The following is a 14226-nucleotide window of genomic DNA, read 5'->3' on the forward strand; positions in this document are numbered from 1 at the left end:
TGTCACAACTGTGGCGTATGTCAATCATCAGGGTGGGACTATCAGTCCTTAGGCTGTGACAGAAGTATCTCGGATATTTGCTTGGGCTAAATCCAGCTCCTATCTAATTTCTGTGGTCTTTTCCCCAGGTATAGACAATTGGGAAGCGGATTATCTCTCTTTAATAAAGCTTTACATCCGGGAGAATGGTCTGTTTACCCAGATATGTTTTTCAATTTTTCAGATGTGAGGGCTTCCAGAAATAGATCTGATGGCATCTCATCTAAACAAGGAATTTCCCAGGGGCCTATTCAGGTCCGGGGATCATCAGGCGGAAGTAGTGTATGCATTGACACTTCCTTGGAATTATCAATCTGCCTATATTTTTTCATCTCTAGTTCTTCTTTTTAGAGTGATTTTCAAAATTATCAGAGAGCAATCTTTGGTGTGGCTGGTGGCTCCAGCATGGCCACACATGTTTTGGTATATGGTTCTTGTTCAGATGTCCAGTTACCGATCTTGGCTACTTCCATTAAGGCCAGACCTTATATCTTAACATTCGTTTTTTTCATCAGGAATTCAAATTATTAATTTGATGGTATGAAAATTTAATGCTTAGTACTTAGTCATAGAAGTATCTCTGACTCAGTGATTAATACTATGTTGCAGGCTCGTAATTCTGTGTCTAGTAGGATTTATTATCGAGTTTGGAAGATTTACATCTCATGATGCTCTTCTTATGAATTCTCTTGGCATTATTTTAGAATTCCTAGGTTTTTATAGTTTCTTCATAAGGTTTTGTCTGCATGTTCCTTGAAAGGACAAATCTCTGCTTTTCCTGTGCTGTTTCACAGTAAGAATTGCTAAATCTTTCTGATATTCATTGTTTTGTTCAGGCTTTGGTTCGTATCAAGTCTGTCATTAAGCCAATTTCTCCTCCTTGGAGTCTTAATTTGGTTCTGAAGGCTTTACAGGCTCTTCTGTTTGAGCATATGCTTTATTTGGACATTAATTACTTTCATGGAAAGTATTGTTCTTTTTAGACATCTCTTCAGCTAGAACAGTTTTTGAATTATCTGTTCTTTCTTGTGAATCTCCTTTTTCGGATTTTTAATCAGGATAAGGTGGTTTTTGCTGTCCTCATTTCAATTTTTACCTAAAGTTGTGAATTCTACCAACATTAGTAGAGGAATTATTGTCCCTTCCTTGTGTCCTAATCCTAAGAATTCTTTGGTAAGATTCTTAAATTTTTTGGATGTGGTAAGAGTTTTGAAATATTATGTTGAAGCTACTCCGATTTCAGACAGACTTCTAGTCTATTTGTTATCTTTTCTGGTTTTACGAAAGGTCAGAAGGCTTCTGTCATTTCTTTGGCATCTTGGTTAAAGCTTTTGATTCATCATGCTTATTTGGAGTCAGGTTAATCCCCGCCTCAGAGGATTACGGCTCATTCTACTAGGTCAGTTTCTACTTCCTGGACTTTTAAGAATGAAGCTTCTGTTGATCAGATTTGCAAAGCAATAACTTGGTCTTCTTTGCATACTTTTACTAAATTCTACCATTTTGATGTTTTCTCTTCCTCAGAAGCAGTTTTTGGTAGAATAGTACTTCGGGCAGCTGTTTCAGTTTGATTCTTCTGCTTATAATTTCAGTTTTTTTTTCATTATAAAAATTGAAACTTTTGATTTGGGTAATGGATTAATTTTTTAAATTGGCTGTCTTTATTTTATCCCTCCCTCTCTAGTGACTCTTGCGTGGAAGTTCCACATCTTGGGTATCTGCTATCCCATACGTCACTAGCTCATGGACTCTTGCTAATTACATGAAAGAAAACATAATTTATGTAAGAACTTACCTGATAAATTCATTTCTTTCATATTAGCAAGAGTCCATGAGACCCACCCTTTTTGTGGTGGTTATGATTTTTTTGTATAAAGCACAATTATTCCAATTCCTTATTTTTGATGCTTTCGCTCCTTTCTTATCACCCCACTTCTTGGCTATTCGTTAAACTGAATTGTGGGTGTGGTGAGGGGTGTATTTATAGGCATTTTAAGGTTTGGGAAACTTTGCCCCTCCTGGTAGGAATGTATATCCCATACGTCACTAGCTCATGGACTCTTGCTAATATGAAAGAAATGAATTTATCAGGTAAGTTCTTACATAAATTATGTTATAATTTATATATGCGCACACACACACATATGCACACATACACACACATACATACACACACATGCGCGCGCACACACATACATACATATATATCCCACACTCAAAAAAAATCTTTCCAAAACCCCCAATCCTGGCATACAGACAACCACCAAACCTAAATCAGAAACTGGTACATAGGAAGCTACCCCTTGAGAAAAAGAACACTCAGAAAGGAACCAAGTGCTGCTATAAAGCTCTCTGCATACTGTGTCAACACGTTTGTGAAAGCAGCACAGCAAATCACAGTAATAAATCTTATAACATTAAAGGGGCATATTCATGTATATCTGCAAATGTGGTATACATGATACATTGCACTGCATGTGAAATGGGATGCTATATTGGAGAAAAAAGCCAAAAACTGCACCTTCGAATGAACTTACACAGACACTCAATCAAAAACCACTGTGAAACAAAATACTGCACCCCTGTTGGTCACCATTTCACCCAACCTGACCACTCCACCCAAACCCTCAAAATCAAAATTCTCAGAGGCAACTTCAAAAACACCATGGAAAGAAAAACCTTTGAAATGAAAATGATAATGCACTTCAACCTGTTTAATTCTGGACTAAATGTGGACTCTGGATTCTTAACAAATTATCAAAAATTTTTGTAATGTACTTTCATTTAGTCAATTACATTGTATATTCCACATTCTTTATACATAGGTACACAGGTAAGCCTATGTCCACACTTTTTTGTCTTTTTTTTTTTTTTAACTTTTGTATTCCTCCTGTATATACAATTTCACATTTTTATAGATATTGATTCAATGTTGATATATAACTTTGTCAGTATATGCTCTATGTAAAGCTATATATTTCCCCTGTCTGTTCTCCTACACTGGACACTGTCTGCCTGTTACCTAAGCCCCCCCTTATGATTTTTACGACACCTCCTCCTTTCGCTGCACTGTCTTCTTAGCTATTCTGTGTTTTAAGATATAATCTGTAAATTCCATTGAATTGGTGAGTATTGCTTTAGACTTGATAAAGGAAGGAACTCTTCCGAAAGCTTGTCAACTTATAAATGTATAGTTATTCCAATAAAAAAGTATCATTGCTCAATGCAATAATCTTGTTATTTTTATATATATATATATATATATATATATATATATATATATATATATATATATATATATATATATATACATATATATATACACACACACACACACACCTATATATCTATATCTGTGTATATATATATATATATCTATATCTGTGTGTGTATATATATATATATATATATATATATATATATATGTACACACACACATACACATATATATATATATATATATATATATATATATATATATATATACATACATACATACATACATACATACATACATACATACATACATACATACATACATACATACATACATACATACATACATACAGACTCATACAATTTGTTACCCAGTAAACATGGTGTTGCGACACAGTAATGGGATCCCGACCTGTGGTTTGAAGAACCCTGAAATAAATAAGCCAAAACTTTTTTTATTATTAAAACAAATTTAACATTATTTTTACTGCTATTGTATTTTAATAGCCAAACAACACCCACCATTTGCCTTATTTGGAGGAACCAATCTGTGCTTAAAGGGATATAAAACCCCAAAAAATGATTTCATGATTCAGATAGAGAAAACTATTTTATTATCTAATTTACTTTATTCTTTAGATATCCTTTGTTAAAGAAATAGCAATGCACATGGGTGAGCCAATCACACAAGGCATCTATGTGCAGCCATCAATCAGCAGCTAATAAGCCTATTTATATATGCTTCTCAACAAAGGATATCAAGATAATGAAGCAAAATAGATAATAGAAGTTTATTGGAACGTTGTTTAAAATTGCATGTTCTTTCTAAACCATGAAAGAAAACATTTGGGTTTCATGTCCCTTTTAAGTCCACAGACAACAAGGCTTGCCACGGTCATTTGGTTAGTATAAAGGGAATTGCTTTTCAGTTATCTGTTAAAGCCAATTAGGAACATATATGATATTATGTAGCCCAGTTAGCCATGAGATGTCAGCAGGTTGCATTTTAGGTTCTGGAAATTAGAGTGCTTGATTTTTAGAGCTAAATTACACAAAATGGGGGCAAAGGAAATATATTGTAACGTTGTTTCACTATGGGTAACTAAACATTTTATATAAAACTCACATGGTGCTTACTGTTCCCTTAGCTATCAGAAGTAAGAAAGACTGACTTGAAGGCTATCCTTGTTTTAATTTGCTCAGCATGGATATCCTGCACATTATAAATATCTATATGATTTACTTAAAGGGACACTGAACCCAAATTTCTTTCATGTAATTAGCAAGAGTCCATGAGCTAGTGACGTTTGGGATATACATTCCTACCAGGAGGGGCAAAGTTTCCCAAACCTCAAAATGCCTATAAATACACCCCTCACCACACCCACAATTCAGTTTTACAAACTTTGCCTCCGATGGAGGTGGTGAAGTATGTTTGTGCTAGATTCTACGTTGATATGCGCTCCGCAGCAAGTTGGAGCCCGGTTTTCCTCTCAGCGTGCAGTGAATGTCAGAGGGATGTGAGGAGAGTATTGCCTATTTGAATGCAGTGATCTCCTTCTACGGGGTCTATTTCATAGGTTCTCTGTTATCGGTCGTAGAGATTCATCTCTTACCTCCCTTTTCAGATCGACGATATACTCTTATATATACCATTACCTCTGCTGATTCTCGTTTCAGTACTGGTTTGGCTATCTGCTATATGTAGATGAGTGTCCTGGGGTAAGTAAGTCTTATTTTCTGTGACACTCCAAGCTATGGTTGGGCACTTTGTTTATAAAGTTCTAAATATATGTATTCAAACATTTATTTGCCTTGACTCAGAATGTTCAACTTTCCTTATTTTCAGACAGTCAGTTTCATATTTGGGATAATGCATTTTGATTTAACCATTTTTTTCTTACCTTCAAAAATTTGACTCTTCCCTGTGGGCTGTTAGGCTCGCGGGGGCTGAAAATGCTTCATTTTATTGCGTCATTCTTGGCGCGGACTTTTTTGGCGCAAAAATTCTATTTCCGTTTCCGGCGTCATACGTGTCGCCGGAAGTTGCGTCATTTTTTGACGTTATTTCGCGCCAAAAATGTCGGCGTTCCGGATGTGGCGTCATTTTTGGCGCCAAAAGCATTTAGGCGCCAAATAATGTGGGTGTCTTATTTGGCGCGAAAAAATATGGGCGTCGCTTTTGTCTCCACATTATTTAAGTCTCATTTTTTATTGCTTCTGGTTGCTAGAAGCTTGTTCTTTGGCATTTTTTCCCATTCCTGAAACTGTCATTTAAGGAATTTGATCAATTTTGCTTTATATATATGTTGTTTTTTCTCTTACATATTGCAAGATGTCTCACGTTGCATCTGAGTCAGAAGATACTACAGGAAAATCGCTGTCAAGTGCTGAATCTACCAAAGCTAAGTGTATCTGCTGTAAACTTTTGGTAGCTATTTCTCCAGCTGTTGTTTGTATTGATTGTCATGACAAACTTGTTAAAGCAGATAATATTTCCTTTAGTAAAGTACCATTGCCTGTTGCAGTTCCTTCAACATCTAAGGTGCAGAATGTTCCTGATAACATAAGAGATTTTGTTTCTGAATCCATAAAGAAGGCTATGTCTGTTATTTCTCCTTCTAGTAAACGTAAAAAATCCTTTAAAACTTCTCTCTCTACAGATGAATTTTTAAATGAACATCATCATTCTGATTCTGATGACTCCTCTGGTTCAGAGGATTCTGTCTCTGAGGTTGATGCTGATAAATCTTCATATTTATTTAAAATGGAATTTATTCGTTCTTTACTTAAAGAAGTTCTAATTGCTTTAGAAATAGAGGATTCTGGTCCTCTTGATACTAATTCTAAACGTTTGGATAAGGTATTTAAAGCTCCTGTGGTTATTCCAGAAGTTTTTCCTGTTCCTAATGCTATTTCTGCAGTAATTTCCAAAGAATGGGATAAATTGGGTAATTCATTTACTCCTTCTAAACGTTTTAAGCATTTATATCCTGTGCCGTCTGACAGATTAGAATTTTGGGACAAAATCCCTAAAGTTGATGGGGCTATTTCTACCCTTGCTAAACGTACTACTATTCCTACGTCAGATGGTACTTCGTTTAAGGATCCTCTAGATAGGAAAATTGAGTCCTTTCTAAGAAAAGCTTATCTGTGTTCAGGTAATCTTCTTAGACCTGCTATATCTTTGGCTGATGTTGCTGCAGCTTCAACTTTTTGGTTGGAAACTTTAGCGCAACAAGTAACACATCGTGATTCTCATGACATTATTATTCTTCTTCAGCATGCTAATAATTTTATCTGTGATGCCATTTTTGATATTATCAGAGTTGATGTCAGGTTTATGTCTCTAGCTATTTTAGCTAGAAGAGCTTTATGGCTTAAAACTTGGAATGCTGATATGGCTTCTAAATCAACTTTACTTTCTATTTCTTTCCAGGGTAACAAATTATTTGGTTCTCAGTTGGATTCCATCATTTCAACTGTTACTGGTGGGAAAGGAACTTTTTTACCACAGGATAAAAAATCTAAAGGTAAAGGCAGGGCTAATAATAGTTTTCGTTCCTTTCGTTTCAACAAAGAACAAAAGCCTGATCCTTCATCCTCAGGAGCAGTTTCAGTTTGGAAACCATCTCCAGTCTGGAATAAATCCAAGCCAGCTAGAAAGGCAAAGCCTGCTTCTAAGTCCACATGAAGGTGCGGCCCTCATTCCAGCTCAGCTGGTAGGGGGCAGGTTACGTTTTTTCAAGGAAACTTGGATCAATTCTGTTCACAATCTTTGGATTCAGAACATTGTTTCAGAAGGGTACAGAATTGGTTTCAAGATGAGACCTCCTGCAAAGAGATTTTTTCTTTCCCGTGTCCCAGTAAATCCAGTAAAAGCTCAAGCATTTCTGAAATGTGTTTCAGATCTAGAGTTGACTGGAGTAATTATGCCAGTTCCAGTTCCGGAACAGGGGATGGGGTTTTATTCAAATCTCTTCATTGTACCAAAGAAGGAGAATTCCTTCAGACCAGTTCTGGATCTAAAAATATTGAATCGTTATGTAAGGATACCAACGTTCAAAATGGTAACTGTAAGGACTATCTTGCCTTTTGTTCAGCAAGGGAATTATATGTCCACAATAGATTTACAGGATGCATATCTGCATATTCCGATTCATCCAGATCATTATCAGTTCATGAGATTCTCTTTTCTGGACAAGCATTACCAGTTTGTGGCTCTGCCGTTTGGCCTAGCTACAGCTCCAAGAATTTTTACAAAGGTTCTCGGTGCCCTTCTGTCTGTAATCAGAGAACAGGGTATTGTGGTATTTCCTTATTTGGACGATATCTTGGTACTTGCTCAGTCTTTACATTTAGCAGAATCTCATACGAATCGACTTGTGTTGTTTCTTCAAGATCATGGTTGGAGGATCAATTTACCAAAAAGTTCTTTGATTCCTCAGACAAGGGTAACCTTTCTGGGTTTCCAGATGGATTCAGTGTCCATGACTCTGTCTTTAACAGACAAGAGACGTCTAAAATTGATTGCAGCTTGTCGAAACCTTCAGTCACAATCATTCCCTTCGGTAGCCTTATGCATGGAAATTCTAGGTCTTATGACTGCTGCATCGGACGCGATCCCCTTTGCTCGTTTTCACATGCGACCTCTTCAGCTCTGTATGCTGAAGCAATGGTGCAAGGATTACACGAAGATATCTCAAACAATATCTTTAAAACCGATTGTTCGACACTCTCTAACATGGTGGACAGATCACCATCGTTTAATTCAGGGGGCTTCTTTTGTGCTTCCGACCTGGACTGTAATTTCAACAGATGCAAGTCTCACGGGTTGGGGAGCTGTGTGGGGATCTCTGACGGCACAAGGAGTTTGGGAATCTCAGGAGGTGAGATTGCCGATCAATATTTTGGAACTCCGTGCAATTTTCAGAGCTCTTCAGTTTTGGCCTCTTCTGAAGAGAGAATCGTTCATTTGTTTTCAGACAGACAATGTCACAACTGTGGCATACATCAATCATCAAGGAGGGACTCACAGTCCTCTGGCTATGAAAGAAGTATCTCGAATTTTGGTTTGGGCGGAATCCAGCTCCTGTCTAATCTCTGCGGTTCATATCCCAGGTATAGACAATTGGGAAGCGGATTATCTCAGTCGCCAAACGTTGCATCCGGGCGAATGGTCTCTTCACCCAGAGGTATTTCTTCAGATTGTTCAAATGTGGGAACTTCCAGAAATAGATCTGATGGCGTCCCATCTAAACAAGAAACTTCCCAGGTATCTGTCCAGATCCCGGGATCCTCAGGCGGAGGCAGTGGATGCATTATCACTTCCTTGGAAGTATCATCCTGCCTATATCTTTCCGCCTCTAGTTCTTCTTCCAAGAGTAATCTCCAAGATTCTGAAGGAATGCTCGTTTGTTCTGCTGGTAGCTCCGGCATGGCCTCACAGGTTTTGGTATGCGGATCTTGTCCGGATGGCCTCTTGCCAACCGTGGACTCTTCCGTTAAGACCAGACCTTCTGTCACAAGGTCCTTTTTTCCATCAGGATCTGAAATCCTTAAATTTAAAGGTATGGAGATTGAACGCTTGATTCTTGGTCAAAGAGGTTTCTCTGACTCTGTGATTAATACTATGTTACAGGCTCGTAAATCTGTATCTCGAGAGATATATTATAGAGTCTGGAAGACTTATATTTCTTGGTGTCTTTCTCATCATTTTTCCTGGCATTCTTTTAGAATACCGAGAATTTTACAGTTTCTTCAGGATGGTTTAGATAAGGGTTTGTCCGCAAGTTCTTTGAAAGGACAAATCTCTGCTCTTTCTGTTCTTTTTCACAGAAAGATTGCTATTCTTCCTGATATTCATTGTTTTGTACAAGCTTTGGTTCGTATAAAACCTGTCATTAAGTCAATTTCTCCTCCTTGGAGTTTGAATTTGGTTCTGGGAGCTCTTCAAGCTCCTCCGTTTGAACCTATGCATTCATTGGACATTAAATTACTTTCTTGGAAAGTTTTGTTCCTTTTGGCCATCTCTTCTGCCAGAAGAGTTTCTGAATTATCTGCTCTTTCTTGTGAGTCTCCTTTTCTGATTTTTCATCAGGATAAGGCGGTGTTGCGAACTTCTTTTGAATTTTTACCTAAAGTTGTGAATTCCAACAACATTAGTAGAGAAATTGTGGTTCCTTCATTATGTCCTAATCCTAAGAATTCTAAGGAGAAATCGTTGCATTCTTTGGATGTTGTTAGAGCTTTGAAATATTATGTTGAAGCTACGAAATCTTTCCGTAAGACTTCTAGTCTATTTGTTATCTTTTTTCCGGTTCTAGAAAAGGCCAGAAAGCTTCTGCCATTTCTTTGGCATCTTGGTTGAATTCTTTAATTCATCTTGCCTATGTTGAGTCGGGTAAAACTCCGCCTCAGAGAATTACAGCTCATTCTACTAGGTCAGTTTCTACTTCCTGGGCGTTTAGGAATGAAGCTTCGGTTGACCAGATCTGCAAAGCAGCAACTTGGTCCTCTTTGCATACTTTTACTAAATTCTACCATTTTGATGTATTTTCTTCTTCTGAAGCAGTTTTTGGTAGAAAAGTACTTCAGGCAGCGGTTTCAGTTTGAATCTTCTGCTTATGTTTTTCGTTAAACTTTATTTTGGGTGTGGATTATTTTCAGCAGGAATTGGCTGTCTTTATTTTATCCCTCCCTCTCTAGTGACTCTTGTGTGGAAAGATCCACATCTTGGGTAGTCATTATCCCATACGTCACTAGCTCATGGACTCTTGCTAATTACATGAAAGAAAACATAATTTATGTAAGAACTTACCTGATAAATTCATTTCTTTCATATTAGCAAGAGTCCATGAGGCCCGCCCTTTTTTTGTGGTGGTTATGATTTTGTATAAAGCACAATTATTCCAATTCCTTATTTTATATGCTTTCGCACTTTTTTATCACCCCACTTCTTGGCTATTCGTTAAACTGAATTGTGGGTGTGGTGAGGGGTGTATTTATAGGCATTTTGAGGTTTGGGAAACTTTGCCCCTCCTGGTAGGAATGTATATCCCAAACGTCACTAGCTCATGGACTCTTGCTAATATGAAAGAAATGAATTTATCAGGTAAGTTCTTACATAAATTATGTTTTTTTCTTTTGTGATTCAGATAGAGCATGACATTTTAAGCTTAAACTTTCTAATTTACTCCTATTATCAAATTGTCTTCATTCTCTAGGTATCTTTATTTGAAATGCAATAATGTAAGTTTAGATGTCAGCCCATTTTTGGTGAACAACCTGGGTTGTCCTTGCTGATTGGTGGATAAATTCATCTACCAATAAAAAAGTGCTTTCCAGAGGTCTGAACCAAATAAAAAGCTTAGATGCCTTCTTTTCAAATAAAGTTAGCAAGAGAATGAAGAAAAATTGATAATAGGCGTAAATTAGAAAGTTGCTTAAAATTGCATGCTCTATCTGAATCATGAAAGAAAAAATTTGCGTTCAGTGTCCCTGTAATGTTGTGCTTTACAAATACGTTATAATGTATACTTTTTTTTTTTTGTGTGTGTGCTAGGAGCCAAACCCTGAAGACCCATTAAATAAAGAAGCTGCTGAAGTTCTTCAGAACAACAGACGCCTGTTTGAACAGAATGTACAGCGATCTATGCGCGGTGGCTACATAGGATCCACCTACTTTGAACGCTGCCTGAAATAGAACTGAGCAGCTCTGAGTGCAAAACCAGCCATCCACTGACCGACCTTTGTGCCCTCACCCCTTCATTTTCCTTTTAGTTTTGCTCATTTATTGCACCGTCAAACAGATCTCTCTTTGAAGAGACTGCCTGAGCTCCTGATTTAAAAAGAAATATGCAAGGTCCTGTGTCTCGTCGTCCTGCTGCTTGCTATTTTCCAGAAGGGAAGACATTGCGTGCAGAGTTTACAGTTCCTTCGTCTTGCTATTGTTGGATCTACATTACCTCACTTTACTCTTATTTTTGAACATCTGTTTATTTTTGGGTTAATAAATATCCACCCTTTCTCTTCATCTTCCCATTTTTCTTGTAGCCGTTATAAAATTCAAAGTGCTCACTGGATTAACTGAACTAGTTCTACAGATTCCTGGGGTTTATTTTGTAATCTATATTAGCTCCATTATACTCATGTGGGCACTCCCCTACCAGACCCGATGTTGCTCTATTTTTTGCGGCCTTAAGCCTTAAACTTTTGTTATTCAGGGAGCTTTGTTACACCTTTACTTTTTCCCTCCTTCTGATATTCCATATAAAGGAATGTTACTGAAAACATTTTAGACACACCTGACAGTAACTCCCTCTTAAACCCAATTTTAATATTAACAGTACAGTTTGTAAGGTGGTTGGCTAAGTTTTAAGAATTTCCACCATCTATGGAGAATTACACATTTTGCTTCTGCTGCTTGAGCCACCTTTAAGCTTACATGTTCTTGGAATTCTATGCTTTCTATAATAAATATTGCGTGCAGAAGGCAAACTTTATGAGTTGAGGTTTTAAAAAGGGGTCAGGTGGCGGCATGACCTTACAAATGCTTAAGTCCATACAGATGGGCTGGAGGGGATACAGATGTAAGAGACTCTTGTACCTTGCACCTTTTACCTCTCCTTCCTTTTTTACTCATATAAATTGTATTCTCTTACTCTCTCCTGTTGTGTAGGATCAAGGTTCTTTAAGTGCACGTATTTATTAATTAATGGGTTCAGTCTTGTTAAAATAACGAGCTAACATAAAGCTCTGCACTGGTTAAATAACTGGCTCTGCAAACAGCTCACATTTCCTAGTTTCACGTTCCATGTGAGGTTGCTTTTGGAGGCCTACGGTGGTGATGGGCTCTGTACTCGAGGACAATACAACCCTCTCAGTTTAAACAGGTTTTTAGGCCAATATCGAGCTGGCCTACCTTTGTGACAGCCATGCCTGAGCCCTGACCTGTATTTCAGTGTCCTTGGCAGAGGCGCCCTTTCAGTTTTAGAGCCTCGTTCACAACACAAGGTAATGTTTATTCAGTTGAATAATAATTGCCATGCAGTAATGGCTACTGTTGTCTTCTGAATGAGACTCTTAGAGTCCACTTATTGACGTGTATGGTTTTAATTAATAAAACAAAAAGACAAAAAATAAAAATAAAATGTTAACCAGAAATTGTCTATTTTTATGTGGTTTTTTTCTTTCTACAATCTGCATCTGTGGATATGGTTTATGGAAATAGAGCAAGACCAGAATTGTCTGATGGACTGTTTGTAACTCTTGGAATAAGACAAGAGAATCCCAGAAGAAACCAATGTACTTAAACTTCATAAGTTTTTTTTTTTTTTATTTGTAATATGCATTGTATAAGTACATATAAGAGTTTGCTCAATTAATATTCCTGCTGCAGAAAATGTTACTAAAGTAAGAACTAAAAAGCATTTGAACATGAAAAATATCGATTGGCCCTCAAGTGTATATAATATAGTTGCTCACCTATTTAACCTTTTAAAGCAGTTATGGCGTTTTATTCCGTCCTAATCGCGCTGGGCTTTAGCACCGTTAGGATGGAATAAAACGTCCTAGCCAATGGGGCTTCCTGGATCTGATCGTGGTCTGGATGGCGTACCTAGCGTCATAGGGACGCCCCCCTGACCAAAATCTTGCAATCGTGTGCACAATCATGGGATTTCAATTTGTCTACATCGGAACGTTGTTCGGTTGTAGACAAATTAACCCTGTCACGAAAGGGGTTAAGTCAACACCAGAATTTTTGTTGTTTTACACAATAGATATTTCCTTAATTACCAATTCCCCAGTTTTGCATAACCAACACAGTTATAATAATGCACGTTTTACCTCTGTAATTACCTTGTATCTTACCCTCTGCAGACTGCCCCCTTATTTCAGTTCTTTTGACAGACTTGCATTTTATCCAATCAATGCTTACTCCTGGGTAAATTCACATGCATGAGCTCAATGGTATCTATATAAAATACATGAACTAACGCCTTCTAGTGGTGTCAAAATGCATTTAGATTAGAGTCGGCTTTCAAAGTCTAAGAAATTAGCATATGAACTTCCTAGGTTTAGCTTTCAACTAAGAATACCAAGGCAAGAAGGCAAAATTGGTGATAAAAGTATATTGGAAAGTTTAAAATTACATGCCCTATTTGAATCATGAAAGAGTTTTTTTTGGACTTCACTGTCCCTTTACACATTACTACAGGGTCCAACAAATTTAAAAGTGACGTTCCGGGCTCAGTGCTAGTCCCTATTCATGCTTAAAGGGACAGTCAACACCATAATTTTTGTTGTTTAAAAAGATAGATAATCCCTTTATTACCCATTCCCCAGTTTTGCATAACCAACACAGTTATAATAATACACGTATTACCTCTGTGATTACCTTTTATCTAACCCTTTGCAGACTGCCCCCTTATTTCAGTTCTTTTGACAGACTTGCATTTTAGCCAATCAGTGCTCACTCCTAGGTATCTTCACGTGCGTGAGCTCATTATCTATATGAAACACATGAACTAACTCCCTCTAGTGGTGAAAAACTGTCAAAATGCTATCAGATTAGAGGCAGCCATCAAGGTATAAGAAATTAGCATATAAACCTATGTTTAGCTTTCAACTAAGAATACCAAGAGAACAAAGCAGAATTGGTGATAAAGGTAAATTGGAAAGTTGTTTAAAATTACATGCCCTATTTAAATCATGAAAGTTTTTTTGGAATTGACTGTCCCTTTAACACATCACTACTAAAACAATGTTCAAAGGGACTGGAGACTCCAACATTTTCTTTTATGACTTGGATAGAATATACAATTTTAAACAACTTTCCAATTTACTTTTATTATCAAATTTGTACTACCAGTTACCTAAACTCATCAAGTTAGCCAATAGTGTAAGATATGTGTGTATTCTTTTTCAGCAAGAGAACAAATCGCTTCTGAAAATACGTTTCTGGTCTTT

General features: G+C 37.1%; 1 protein-coding gene across 1 annotated transcript in view; it reads left to right on the top strand.

The window, feature by feature from the left end:
• The window catches only part of UBE2M (ubiquitin conjugating enzyme E2 M), a 115098-nt gene extending 102678 nt beyond the window's left edge, over positions 1–12420 (top strand). Inside the window, exon 6 of the mRNA XM_053690582.1 lies at positions 10820–12420. Coding sequence (XP_053546557.1) covers positions 10820–10960 — 141 coding nt within the window. The 3' untranslated portion in view covers positions 10961–12420. The remainder of the gene's footprint in view (positions 1–10819) is intronic.
• Positions 12421–14226: the final 1806 nt, after the last annotated feature.

Source organism: Bombina bombina, chromosome 8, assembly GCF_027579735.1.
Source record: "Bombina bombina isolate aBomBom1 chromosome 8, aBomBom1.pri, whole genome shotgun sequence".
In the NCBI taxonomy this organism is placed as follows: Eukaryota; Metazoa; Chordata; class Amphibia; order Anura; family Bombinatoridae; genus Bombina; species Bombina bombina.